Raw genomic sequence first — 13,943 nt, forward strand, 5'->3', positions numbered from 1 at the left:
CTTGTGGAAGAAGTGGGGGGAAGTCATAGTATCCTGTCCATAACTGACAATCAAATACTGTTATTATAGATATGCACATCTACAATATGCCCAGGTAAATCATTGCAGGTATAACTCAATTTAGTAGGAGATATGCTCCTAAGTTTCCTTCTTAATCAAAGTATTTTAACTCATATATATGATGCACTAGTAAAGCATATTATCACAGGATCCCTAGTAAATATTTTTTTCCTTCATAATGAAAAACTTAAGCCCCGCTCTATGGAAAGATTCTGTTTCATAAATCATCTCATTTGATATAAATCCTAAGTTTTTAACATTTTATAGACATTTTCTTCAAGGGAGAACTCTTTTTAAAAAACTTTAGAAAACTGTTTTTAAAAAATAAAATTATGAATATATTTAAGAAGAAAGCTGAAACATCAAGATAGCAGCAAACAGGTATAAAAATAGGCACGTAGACCAATGGAACAATAGAGAACCCAGAAATAAAGCCAAATACACCCACCTGATCCTCGACAGAGCATATAAAAACAGAAATTTGGGAAAAGACAGCCTATTTAACAAAAGGTGCTGGGAAAACTGGCAAGCCACATGTAGAAGAATGAAATTGGATCCTCATCTCTCACCTTATACAAAAATCAACTCAAGATGGATCAAAGACTTAAATCTAAGACCTGAAACCATAAAAATTCTAGAGAATAACACTGGAAAAACTCTTCTAGACATTGGCTTAGACAAAGAATTCATGACTAACACCCCAAAAGCAAATGCAACAAAAACAAAAATGAATAAATGGGACCTAACTAAACTGAAACGCTTCTGCACAGCAAAATAATCAGCAGAGTAAGCAGACAACCCAGAGTGGGAGAAAATGTCTGTAAACTAAGCATCCAAGAAAAGACTAATATCCAGAATCTACAAGGAACTCAAACATATCAGCAAGAAAAAAACAAATAATCCCATCAAAAAGTGGGCAAACGACAGGAAAAGACAATTCTCAAAAGAAGATATACAAACAGCCAACAAACGTTGAAAAAATGCTCAACATGACTAATTATCAGGGAAATGCAAATTAAAATCACAATAAGCTACCCCTTACTCCTGCAAGAATGACCATAATTAGTCAAAATAACAATAGATGTTGGTGTGGATGTGATGAAAGGGGAACACTTTTACACTGCTGGTGGGTAAACTAGAACAACCACTACAGAAAACAGTATGGAGATTACTTAAAGAACTAAAAGCATTATAGAACTATCATTTGATCCAGCAATCCCACTACTGAGTATCTACCCAAAGGAAAAGAAGTCGTCATATGAAAAAGACACATGCACACACGTTTACTGCAGCACAATTCACAACTGCAAAGATATGGAACCAACCTGAGTGTCCATCAACCAACAAGTGAATAAAGAAAATGCGGTATATATACACCATAGAATACTACTCAGCCATAAAAAGGAACGAAATAATGTCTTTTACAGAAACTTGGATGGAGCTGAAGGCCATTATTCTAAGTGAAGTAGATCAAGAATGGAAAACCAAATATTGTATGTTCTCATTTATAAGTGAGAGCTAAGCTATGAGGATGCAAAGGTGTAAGAATGATATAATGCACTTAGGGTACTCAAGGAGGAAGGTTTGGAGGAGGGTATGGGATAAAAGACTACATACTGAATATGGTGTACACAGCTCAGGTGCACCAAAATCTCAGAAATCACCACTAAAGAACTTATGCATGTAACAAAAAAACACCTATACCCCAAAAACTATTGAAATAAAAATAAAAATTTATTTAAAAAGATAGCTGCAAACAATCAAAAGGCTGAGATTTGTCTTTTCTTTTTTAACCACCTCTACTATGCACACTTAATTTGGCCAGACTACTGAGATACCACTGTAGTTATAATAATTAGTCTGGAGCAGTGGTTCTTAATTCTTACATGGTAGTGAGGGTGGGAGAAGTAATTACAAACTTCTTTAAGAATATGAAGAAAGCCATGAACCTACTCACTCCCCAAAACACCACTCATACGCACATACTAAAAACAATTCCCACGTACTTCCAATAGATTTATAAATGCCTGGCAACATCTCAGTAAAGAACTCCCAGTCCACAAACGGAAGGAGGGAGAGTGACATTAAACAATAGCCAATTCAAAAGGTTCTAGGACTATAGGAAGAGGAGAAAATTCATACTATGTGCCAAGCACTGTGCTTGGGCTTTTTCATTTAATTTTCAACAACTCTGTGAAGTAGATATTTATTCTTACTTTACAGCTGTGAATTTGATATTTAAAAAAAAAAATACAGTGACTCACAGAAGGTCAGACAACTCAGCTGGGTGCTGCAGTGGGTGGAAGCCTGTCTGACTCCACAATGGTTTTTCCATTGCACAAAGCTAACTATTCTAGAACATACACACATTTCTTAACCTGGCACTCCTCCACTTGGACAGTAAGTGTTCTTGGACCCTAACCTCCCCAAATATTCTCAGGGTAGGCACAAAGTATTACTAGCAAGGATCCACGTAAGTAATGGCACATTCTCCACCCTACCTCCTTCAAATCCTGAGTTATTTCACCAGCACATCTTCTAATCTCAATTATTTCATCTTCTATGCTTTAGTGATATTACAAAATTAACAATCTTATTAGCTCATGTTGTCATCTGTAACTTGTATTAATACCTGATTCTTGTTTACCCAACAGCTTACTGGAAATCATAGTGGAAGACAAAAAAGAAAATGCTATTTAAAAAAAAATCGACAGGTAATGACAGGGAGGAGGAAAAAAATTAAAAATTTAAAAACTTAAAAAAAGGATTATAAGAGAGAAATAATAGAGAAAAAATATATCTGCCAAATTAAAGTCTTTTCATAACTTGTTTAATCAATTTCTTGGTTCTCTGTTAACTGGACCATTTGCTGTGCTTGCTAACTACCGTTCTGTCAAAGCAAACCACCTAAAGTAGTATTTGTTATAAGGTATCTGTTGAAAGCAATATAGTAACTACATTGTGAACAAATACTTTCCTGGCTTTATCTAGTATCAACTAAATTCAACAGATTTCATTAATTGGGGGCCTGCCATTGGGGAGTGTATGAGTAAGATTGTGTGTGTGTGTGTATGTGTGCGTGTGTGTGTGTGCATGCGCGCAAAATAAATATTCTTGCTAGTTGCTAACACTGATGCAGACTTAAGTATTTAAAGAATATTGTACAATTATTTGTTAATTTTTTAAATAAAATAAAAAAAATAAATGAATAAAGCATTACCACTTCCAGACTTAAGAGATGACAGAATTCAGGCAGGTTAATTTATAAAATTAGCCCTCTCTAGCCAGGCGATAAAAATTAGCTACCAAAAAACTAAGCTAGGCTGGGCGCGGTGGCTCACGCCTATAATCCCAACACTTTGGGAGGCTGAGGTGGGTGGATCACCTGAGGTCAGGAGTTCGAGACCGGCCTGACCAACAAGGTGAAACCCCATCTCTACTAAAAATACAAAATTAGCCAGGCGTGATGGTGGGCGCCTGTAATCTCAGCTACTCAGGAGGCTGAGGCAGGAGAATTGCTTGAACCCAGGGGGCAGAGGTTGCAGTGAACGGAGATCATGCCATTCCTCTCCAGCTTGGGCGAAAGGGCGATACTCCATCTCAGGAAAAAAACAAAAACAAAAACAAAAAACCTAAACTAGGTGCTTGGATATTTCCACATTTCCTCTGTTTCTAAAAACAAGGACTATAATTAGTTTAGGAGTCCAAATAAAGACTTTCAAAAGGAAAGTCAAAGAATCATGTTTAAAGAGTAACTCAAAGCACAAAGCAGAAAATGGCAGTCAGATACAGAAATTTGTGGCCACATTCACAAAAACTCATTTCTTAAGTAAAATCACCCAAACTTCTATAAAATACTAATAAAATACTAAGCAGAAAAAGATTTTAAAAAGAACTTCAATTATTATACTGTATGACGACATTATAATAAATCACTTAAATCAACAAGTAATTGGCTTTCAAGCATACTCAGAAGATACTTTGAACACTCAAAATATTCTTTATGCAAACAAAGAAACCAAGATTCCTAGACTAAGACTATGATGCAAAATGTAAAACCACTGCTACAACCTGAATGTCAAGTGTTGCTCAGGTTAAGGTGTGTTTAAAAAATAAATAAAAGCCGAGTGTCTCAAAAATAAAATAAAATAAATTTACTTTTAAGAAGTAGTAGACTAGGCCAAAAAAGGCACACCATTTCTATTTTTTAAATTTATTTATTTTTTATTTTTTTGAGATGGAGTCTTGCTCCATCACCCGGGCTGGAGCGCAATGGTGCAATTTTGGCTCACTGCAACCTCTGCCTCCCAGGTTCAAGTAATTCTCCTTCCTTAGCCTCCTGAGTAGCTGGGATTACAGGTACCCACCATCATGCCTGGCTCATTTTTGTTTTTGTTTTTGTTTTTTTTTTTTTGAGACGGAGTCTCGCGCTCTTTCGCCCAGGCCTGACTGCAGTGGCGCTATCTAGGCTCACTGCAAGCTCCGCCTCCCAGGTTCACGCCATTCTCCTGCCTCAGTCTCCCAAGTAGCTGGGACTACAGGCGCCCGCCACTGCACCCGGCTAATTTTTTGTATTTTTAGTAGAGACAGGGTTTCACCGTGTTAGCCAGGATGGTCTCAATCTCCTGACCTTGTGATCTGCCTGCCTCGGCCTCCCAAAGTGCTGGGATTACAGGAGTGAGCCACCGCACCCGGCCCTCATTTTTGTACAGACAAGGTTTCACCATGTTGGCCAGGCTGGTCTTGAACTGCTGACCTCAGGTGATCCACCCACCTCAGCCTCCCAAAGTGCTAGGCTTCCAGATGTGAGACACCATGCCTGGCCCTTTTATTTTTATTTTTTAAAAACAGGGTCTCACTATGTTGCCCAGGTTGGTCTTAAACTCCTGGGCTCAAGCTATCGTCCTGCCTGCACTTCTCAAAGTGCTGGGATTACTGAGCCACTATGCCCAGCTGGCACACCATTTCTATTTGTGGGACCTTGGAAATTTAATTAAAGTCTTTTTTATTTTTTAAGAGACAGGGTCTCACTCTGTCACCCAGCTGGAGTGCAGTGGCACAATCATAGCTCACTGCGGCCTCAATCTCTTAGGCTCAAGGGATCCACCAGCCTCAGCATCCTGAGTACCCAGGAATATGAGTGTGCACCACCATGCCCAGCTATTTTTTTTTTTTTAACTAGAGATGGAGTCTTGCTACATTACCCATGCTGGTCTTGAACTTGTGTCCTCAAGCAATCCTCCCACCTCATCCTCCCAAAGCATAGGATTATAGGTGTGAGCCACTGCACCCAGCTGAATCCAAGTCTTAGTTTCCTCATTTGCCAAACTGTTAGGATACTACTGCCTAGCCAACCTTACAGCACTACTCTGTTAATCACCCAGGCACCTATCCTAGACTTCAGGAGGCAGGCAGAATTCTAAAGTTGGGACTCTAAAAAGAAAGGGGACTGCTGATCTTGATTAATCTTCAATAAGCACCTTCAATAAGAGAAAAAAAGGGGTACATAACCCAAGAGCACAGACATAAAGAGGGCACACCGAATTGAGGAAGTGGTAAAACCAAAATGGCACAATCCTTTAAGAATAAAGTCAAGAAAAGTAACTGATAGTTAAAGTACCTTGCTCATCTTTATATTCCGCAGCTAATACAATGTTTGACATATACCAAGTATAAAATAAATGTTTCTTGAATTTAACTGCATAGATTCAACAGTATTGCCTTTGTAAATTCCAGAGAAACAGTAGTAACTCCCTCACTCCAATTGTCTTTCTTATTTTTGCCAAGTTTATCAAAGCCTCAAATCAGCGAGGAAATCACACGAGAGCTTGGGGACTCTATATTTAAGAGAGCTTACCTACAGGATTACTCCGTAACTATCAGTACCTTGGAGCAGCTCTGGAAAAAGAGAGCCACACTAAAACACCAAAGTATGGCAAATGTCACAATTAAAAAAAAAAAGAAAGTGAATTCTGGAAATGTAGATCTCAGTGAAAACACTAGAATGGATTTGCTTTATTTTAAAAATATTTAACCTATAAGCAATTTTAAAATGTAATGACCCCTCAGAGACAGCATGAGTTCTCAAAATAATTCATGTGAAAATAATCCCATTACCTTTTTTGGCTGAATTACCATGAAAGAAAAACATAAATCCAGCATCATTTATTCATTTAACAGCAAACATTTATTAAACAAACATGTGCCAGGCTCTGTGCTAGTAGCTTTACATATGACGGCTGTCTCTGTAATCCATATGAAGTCCTATGAGTAAGGTACTCCCATTTTACAGAAAAGGAACTTGCTTACAGGAATTAGAATATCCTGTCAGGATCATGATGGCTATGAAGTGGGAGTAAGAATTCAAACCCCAGTATAACTTCAAAGTCCTTTCTCTTTTCACCACATTATATGGCCTCCTAATAGATGAGTACTGCAGAAACATAGCGTATCTTGTCTTCTGCAAGAATTTGACAAAGCATCTCATGATAACCTTGTGGGCAAGACAGATGTGGCTTGGGCACAAAGGAGAACTGTAATGCTGGAGTAATTGTTTACATTTTATTAATGGATTTGTGTCCACTAGGTAGTAGCCCATAGCAGTCAGTCTTCCATTATCATTAATATGTACAGCACTCCATTAACAACTGTTTCTTACTCAAGGGAAGGAGGAGGGGATGGCCTGTGGCCCATGCATGGCCCGAAAAAGCCCCTAAGATTCTATGTCTACAGAAAATTGCACTTCTGGTCATGCATCACTGGACTACAGTAAAACTTGCTGCAGAGCTTTGTACTTCGCCCTCTCTCTCTGCTTTCTTTCAAAGTCTTTAATAATGAACTGCTGAGAACATTAAAGGCATTCTTACCTAACTTTCAGATGACAAAGTTAAAAAGTAGCTAATCCAGACAGTAGATTCCACCTTATTCTTTGAATGTCCAGGACCCAACCTAGTGCCTGGCCCACAGGAGCCCAATGAGTGTTTCGTGAATTACAGAATCCAAATTAAAGAGGACATTCACAGGCTTAACTACTGGAGCAAATCTACCAAAGCCAACCTTAATGTGTCAAGTATATTAGAAACAAAAGAAAACGCTTAATTACAATACCAAAGAAAAGAGAATTAGAGAGATACAAATAATGCCCTTTTTTTGAAGCAATTAAGACTAAGATGTTTCAGTTGACAGCAAATTCAATATTTATCAAAAAGAAATTCTGAGAGCTTCCCTAAAAGCTCAGAGAATCTTTTCTACTTCAGTGTTGGAAAAGGATTCTCAACAGGAGAGGTGATAGCCTGCACTTCTCTGTTCAGTTCAAACCACCACAACTGGAATTATTTCTATAGCTCAAGGCATCACACTTTAAGGAAAGAAGGACAATGATTAAATAGTGTCTAGAAGAGATATCAAAATAGTGAAAGGGCCAGGCACAGTGGCTCATACCTGTAATTTCAGCATTTCAGGAGTCCAAAGCAGGAGGATTGCTTCAGCTCAGAGTTCTAGAACAGCCTGGGCAACATAGCAAAACCTCAACTCTACCAAAAAAAAAAAAAAAAAATTTAGCCGGGCATGGTGGTGCACACCTGTGGTCCCAGCTACTTGGAGGCTGAGGTGGAAGGATTACTTGAGCCCAGGAGTTGGAGACTGCAGGCAGCTATGATATCACCACTAGAGCAAGACTCTGCCTCCCAAAAAAAAAAAAAAAAAAAAAAGTGAAAGGATTTAAAACGATGTCACTGTCACTGGAGATCCAGTTAAGGGAACTAGAGTTGTTTACCCAAGAGAAGACAAGACAGCTATCTTCAACTATCAGAAGGTATGTCATATGAGACACCAAGATTCAGAGGGGAGAATTAGGACTGAAGACTACAGGGAAACAGATTTTGGCTTTCTATACAGAAAAACTTATTAGAAATTAGGCCTGTCTAAAAATAAAATGGGACCGGAAATGGTGGCTCACACCTATAATCCCAGCACTTTGGGAGGCCGAGGCAGGTGGATTACCTGAGGTCAGGAGTTCGAGACCAGCCTGGCCAACATAGCAAAACCCCATCTCTACTAAACATACAAAAATTAGCCGTGCATGGTGGCACGCGCCTGTAGTCCCAGCTACTTGGGAGGCTGAGGCAGGAGAACCACTTGAATCCAGGAGGCAGAGGTTGCAATGAGCCGAGATCGACCCCTCCACTCCAGCCTGGGTGATAGAGTGAGACTACGTCTCGAAAAGAAAAAAAAAATTTTAAAATGAAATGGGACACCTTAGGACATAGTGAGCTTTCCACTTTCCATAGTACCAGTTCATTTCACCTCCAAGATGTTAAAAAAAAAGGGGGGGGGGGACAATCACTTGACTAAACATTAGAAGACCAAAACAGTGACCCATACATAAACTGTCTTAAATTCTTGTCAATCCTGCAATTCTTTGAAATGTATGAGAATGTACTTTATAAAATACAAAACAGTTTACAGAGATAGGTACTCTGTTGACAAGAAAAAAGGTGAACTCTTCCTCTCATATCTTCTGACACGATTTCCTCTCCATTTGGAAATTAAAAGAATACAAAGTTGTGTCTTACAAGTCACATAAATCAAATTCCTCTGAAAAATTGTTAAGAAAGATGAGGTGAACTGATATCTCTGAAAGAGATTAGACACATTGCTGTTTACATACATCGGTGTACAACAAAATCCTAAATTCTATAATATAATTCAGATATAATACTGGATATCTACTATAACTTTGTCCTCCCCTCTGTAGGAGTACAGTGGCTTTTCATATATTTAAAAACCTTTACTCTGCTTTTAGTTTCAAGAATGTTTTAGAAATTTAAAATGGAAGTGTAATTTTTAAGTTGAAAGGGTATGGCCAGGTGCAGTGGCTCACCCCTGTAATCCCAGTACTTTGGGAGGCCAAGGTGGGCAAATCACCTGAGGTCAGGAGTTCAAGACCTGCCTAGCCAACAAGGTGAAACCCCGTTTCTACTAAAAATACAAAAAAATTAGCCAGGTGTGGTGGCGCGTGCCTGTAATCCCAGCTACTTGGGAGGTTGATGCAGGAGAATCATTTGACCCAGGAGGTGAAGGTTGCAGTGAGTGGAAATTGCTGCACTTCAGCCTCGGCGACAGGGCAAGACTCAAGTTATCTTTTGAAAAAAACGTGAAGACCTCAATTACAATAGTTTTCTTTTATCTTAGATCTTTGCATAAAGGAAAACACTAGATGGGTTATTTACCAATATCCCGAGGTAATGTGATTTAATTGCTCAAAATCTGAAGTCAGACAGGGGTTCAAATTTGAGCTTGGACACTCCTGCACCATTGACTTGTGGTAATATTACTGCCAGCAAAATTACTCAACTAAACCTTTTTCCTCAGCTGTAGGGCTATCCACTAAACTATCCACTTCATAGAGTGTTATAAGAATTAAATGACAGAAAGCAAGCAAAATAATCAGCACAGTAAGAACTCACTAAATGTTAGCTATTGTTACTACTTTACCTAAGTAAATCTCTAAACTTCCAAACGATCCTAGGTATTTGTCCAGTGAATTTTCTTAATCTAAAACACCAAGCTCTCACTAATGACACTGAACAGTAACAATTCATTATTAAAATTTTGTCAGTGTTCTGGTACAAGGATTTTTTAAAAATGCAGTTTCCTGGCACCCACTTTTCCAGATATGCTTTACATACGAGTAAAATCAGAGGAGTAAAAATAGAACATGGAATCAGAGCCAGAGCGTCTTGTAAATTCTCGACTCAGTAGTTTAATAATAGCATCAAACATCCAATGTCACAACAATTAGGAGATTACGCATTCTATTAAGTAGTGTCGATGTTCTCACATGCTACACATTTACTAATTAAGACCTATTGTGCAAGATGGGGCAGTAATTAAAGACAGACAACTTACACTGGACCAGGTCATCAGTGTTTTTTCTGTATATTTATCCTGACAACCCTATGAGCTAGATACTACTATTATGACCATTTTAACAGAAGAAACAGGCACAGACAGGTTAAGTAACTTACCCAGTATGACACAGCTAGTTAAATGGATGGAGGTGAGACATGAACCTGGACAATCAGGCTCCAAAGTCCACTGGACTTTACTGCCTTTGACCAAATTGGTAAGTCAAATTAGTAGGATAAATTTCTTCTAATACATCAAAACTGATTTCTCTGGGACAGTTGGGGTGAGTACAACTCCCTCAAAGGCCTGGCTTCACTCTCAATCAATGATAACATTTTAACACCTTTCCAGTGTACCTGTAGAAGAAAGCCGGCCTCTTATTACAGGCAAAAGAAACTGAGTAACAGCAGCGGCTTTTAGTCTGGGGACCAATTGTTGGCCAGTATTCACTTGATGTTTCAGCGAGGGTCAATCGACCTCGCAGACTATGAGTGACCCACAAGTCAGACCCAAGCTGGCTGCAATGAAACTGCGTAACACGCCTGGTCAAGCGGTCATTTCAAAAAACCTCCAGAGATGGCTCTTTTGCCATTCCTGTTACTCAGGACAAAATGGAACTTGCATAAACACTTAGTCATCGGTAAGCGCTGAAGTTACAAATCACCTAATTCGCAAAATCAAATGCGCAGCTAAGTTCCTAATTCTGAAAGAAAGAAAAGGAGCTAACATTTGGAGACTGCAACGTTGAAGACACCTGGGACCCAGGAAGTGCAGTAAATGGGAAAAAACAGCCCACGGACGGGGACCACAACGTGCGCAGCCACCACGGGGGACACTGGGGACTTTTCAGGGTCCTTCCACTTCCCTCCCAACAGCCTGTCCTCGCGTCTACAGGCTGCCCCGATCTGGTGATTCCCGAGAGCGAATTCGGAAAGGTAAACCGAAGGCGGAGATGACATGCCTGAGATTTGCCAGCCTAGATCCAGGGGACCGGGGCGGCAAAGTTTCCCCAGCCCCGGAGTGGTAGGGGCCCTGAGGCGCCCCCTCCCGCTCCCCGAGGTCCGCACCTGCAGAGTGGTGATGTGCTTGTCGTTAAACTTGTTCTCGCAGTAGCGCAGCACCAGCGACGTCTTCCCCACGCAGCCTTCCCCCAGCAGCACCACCTTGAACGAGTAGGCTCGGCCCGCCGCCGCTGCCGCCCCGCCGCCGCCGCCGGCCGCAGCCATCCCGTCGCTTCCCGGCCGCCCGAGCCCGAGTGTCGCGCCGCCCTCCCGACAGCCGCGGCAGTGCCTTCACAGCCACAGCCGGCTCAGCCCCCACCACCCCGGCCCCGCCGACCCGGGCGCTGTCCCCACTCCCTCCTCGGGCGAGGCCTGGAAGGGCTGAGGGAAAGTCCAAGAATGAAGGGCCCCAGCCCACCACGTCAGGCACCGGAGGAAAGGCGAAGAACGATCCCTCTCTGCCTCCCTCTAATGGCGTCTCCTTCCTCTTACGTCACACCTCAGGTCACGTGAGCGCCGGGGCCTGGGCGGCCCCTGCGACTAGCCCCAGAAGAACGTGCCTGGACGTGGGCGGGGCTTCTGGGGCACCTCCCGGAGTGGAGCTGGATGTGAGTCGAGCGCCTACTGGCAATCTAGGGCAGAGCCCCGCCGCTTGCGAGCCACCTCTGCTCTTCAGTTGGTGGGAGCCTGCGGGAATAAGGAACCAGGAATTTGAGGCGAGCCCAGCTCTGGGGAAATGAAGTGCAGAACTTCATCGTTTTTGCCGAGGGGATGTTCACAAGGCTAATGATCTCTCACACCATAGGTCACTGTAAACCAAATCTGCCAAGGTGCCCTTCAATCTCTCTCTGTGGGATCCCGAATCATAGCGCCTCCCAGTTCCTCTGACCGCCTGGTCAACTACTCCACCGTCTTTCAAGTCTCAGCTTAAACCGCGTCCCTGACCACCCATTCCTTCCCCCATCCTTGCATTCCCCCACCCCGCAAAATTAGGTGTTTCTTAACACCAGTATACCTCCTTTGCCAGGGCTTTACACACTCCATGGATATTATTAATACTTTGCTAAGTGTTTATTGACTCTCATCAGGCTATAGGTTCGTTGAGGGCAAGGTCTGTATAAGACCTGCCCACCTTTGAATTCCTAACCCCAAGTGCTCTTCAGTTTTTCTGTCTTTCATGAAGCCTCTGACATTCCATGGTACTCCACCTTGAGGTGGCTTGTTTGACGATTGGTTGTTTTTTCTCATCTGCATCCCCATTTTTGTTTGTTTGTTTTTATTGTTAGTTTTGAGATGGAGTCTCGCTGTGTCGCCCAGACTGGAGTGCAGTGGCGTGATCTCGGCTCACTGCAGTCTCTGCCTCCTGGTTCAAGTGATTCTCCTGCCTCAGCCTCCCGAGAAGCTGGGACCATAGGGGCCCACCACCGCGCCCTGCTACTTTTTGTATTTTTAGTGGAGATGGGGGTTTCACCATGTTGGCCAGACTGGTTTTGAACTCTGACCTCAAGTGATCCACCTGCCTCGGCCTCCCAAAGTGCTGGGATTACAGGTGTGAGCCACCACGCCCTGCCTGCCTCCAAGAAACCATACTCCTCCAAGAAATCATACTAATATTTCTGAAAATTTGTTAGAAACCTGGTGTCAGGTAAACATTTTTTTAAAAATCAATCGTCTTTCATACTTCAAACCAGGTTAAAAAAAAAAAAAAAAAAAAAGAGGCCGGGCGCGGTGGCTCATGCCTGTAATCCCAGCACTTTGGGAGGCCGAGGCGGGCGGATCACAAGGTCAGGAGATTGAGACCATCCTGGCCAACATAGTGAAACCCCATCTCTACTAAAATACAAACAATTAGCTGGGCATGGTGGCACAAGCCTGTAATCCCAGCTATTCGGGAGGCTGAGGCAGGGGAAGCACTTGAACCCGGGAGGCAGAGGTGGCGGTGAGCCGAGATCGCGCCACTGTACTCTAGCCTGGCGACAGAGCAAGACTCTGTCTCAAAGAAAAAAAGAAAAAGAGTCGGTTAATTCATTCAACAAATATTTAAATGTGCCCACCATATGCCAGGCACTGTGCTCAACAAGATAAAATGTCTCTGTCCTCACAGAGCTTACATTTTATCAGGGAAGACAGACGTAGTCAATTATACAATAAATGCTTTCATCTTGATGAAACGGTTCAGAGTATCTTGCAAGCATATATGGGAACCCAACTGATTTAGCATGCTAGAGAAGCTTTCCCTGAAGAAAGTTATCTTTGGGTAAGAGTAACCTAGTCAGGAAGGACAGGAGAGCTTTGCAAACAGAGATAACAGCATGTTCAATGGCTTCAGATAGGAAGGAGCATCTAAAATTGAGCAACTGTAAATGTGACTAGAATTTAGGGAGAAAAAAAACTCCAGAAGAGACCATGAGGAAGTTGGGGATCAATACTGAAAGGGTCTTTAAGCAAATGAAGGATTTTCATAAGATGACTGACATAATCAGATTTGACCACTCTGGCTATAATCTGAAAAGTGAATTGGAGAAGGATAATATTTTAGATTTGTTTAGAACCAACCATTAAACAGACTCTATGTTTTATAAAATATCCTCATGATTGTATCTAAAGATATATTTTCTACCTCTCTCCTCCACATTCCTCCCCTTAGGGTCTTTGCACATTTATAGACACTTCCAGAACTAGGAAAGAACTTCATTTTGAGAGAGCACCTTCTATTGTTCTTTCTGAGCACTTCCTCATATTGGATTGAAATCTGCCTCTCTTCACCTGCAATTAATACTGTTTCTATTTATACATTATATATCGAATCCCTATTCCCTATAAACATATGAAGAAAGCTGTGTGTTCTTCCTTTAAGCCTTCTCCTTTCTTCTTTTCGATACAGCCAATCCTTTCAACCACTTTTCAAATTGTGTGCATTTGATCATTTAACAGCTTGGTCATCTTAGAAACTAAATGCATTACTTTGCATTT

At 41.5% G+C, this 13,943-nt stretch overlaps 1 protein-coding gene across 1 annotated transcript in view; it reads right to left on the reverse strand.

Moving 5' to 3' along the window:
• The window catches only part of RAB21 (RAB21, member RAS oncogene family), a 34,985-nt gene extending 23,527 nt beyond the window's left edge, over window positions 1-11,458 (reverse strand). The window contains exon 1 of the mRNA XM_003259549.4: window positions 11,037-11,458. Coding sequence (XP_003259597.1) covers window positions 11,037-11,195 — 159 coding nt within the window. The 5' untranslated portion in view covers window positions 11,196-11,458. The remainder of the gene's footprint in view (window positions 1-11,036) is intronic.
• Between the last annotated feature and the right edge of the window lie 2,485 nt (window positions 11,459-13,943).

The sequence above is a fragment of the Nomascus leucogenys genome, chromosome 10 (genome assembly GCF_006542625.1).
Source record: "Nomascus leucogenys isolate Asia chromosome 10, Asia_NLE_v1, whole genome shotgun sequence".
NCBI lineage: Eukaryota > Metazoa > Chordata > Mammalia > Primates > Hylobatidae > Nomascus > Nomascus leucogenys.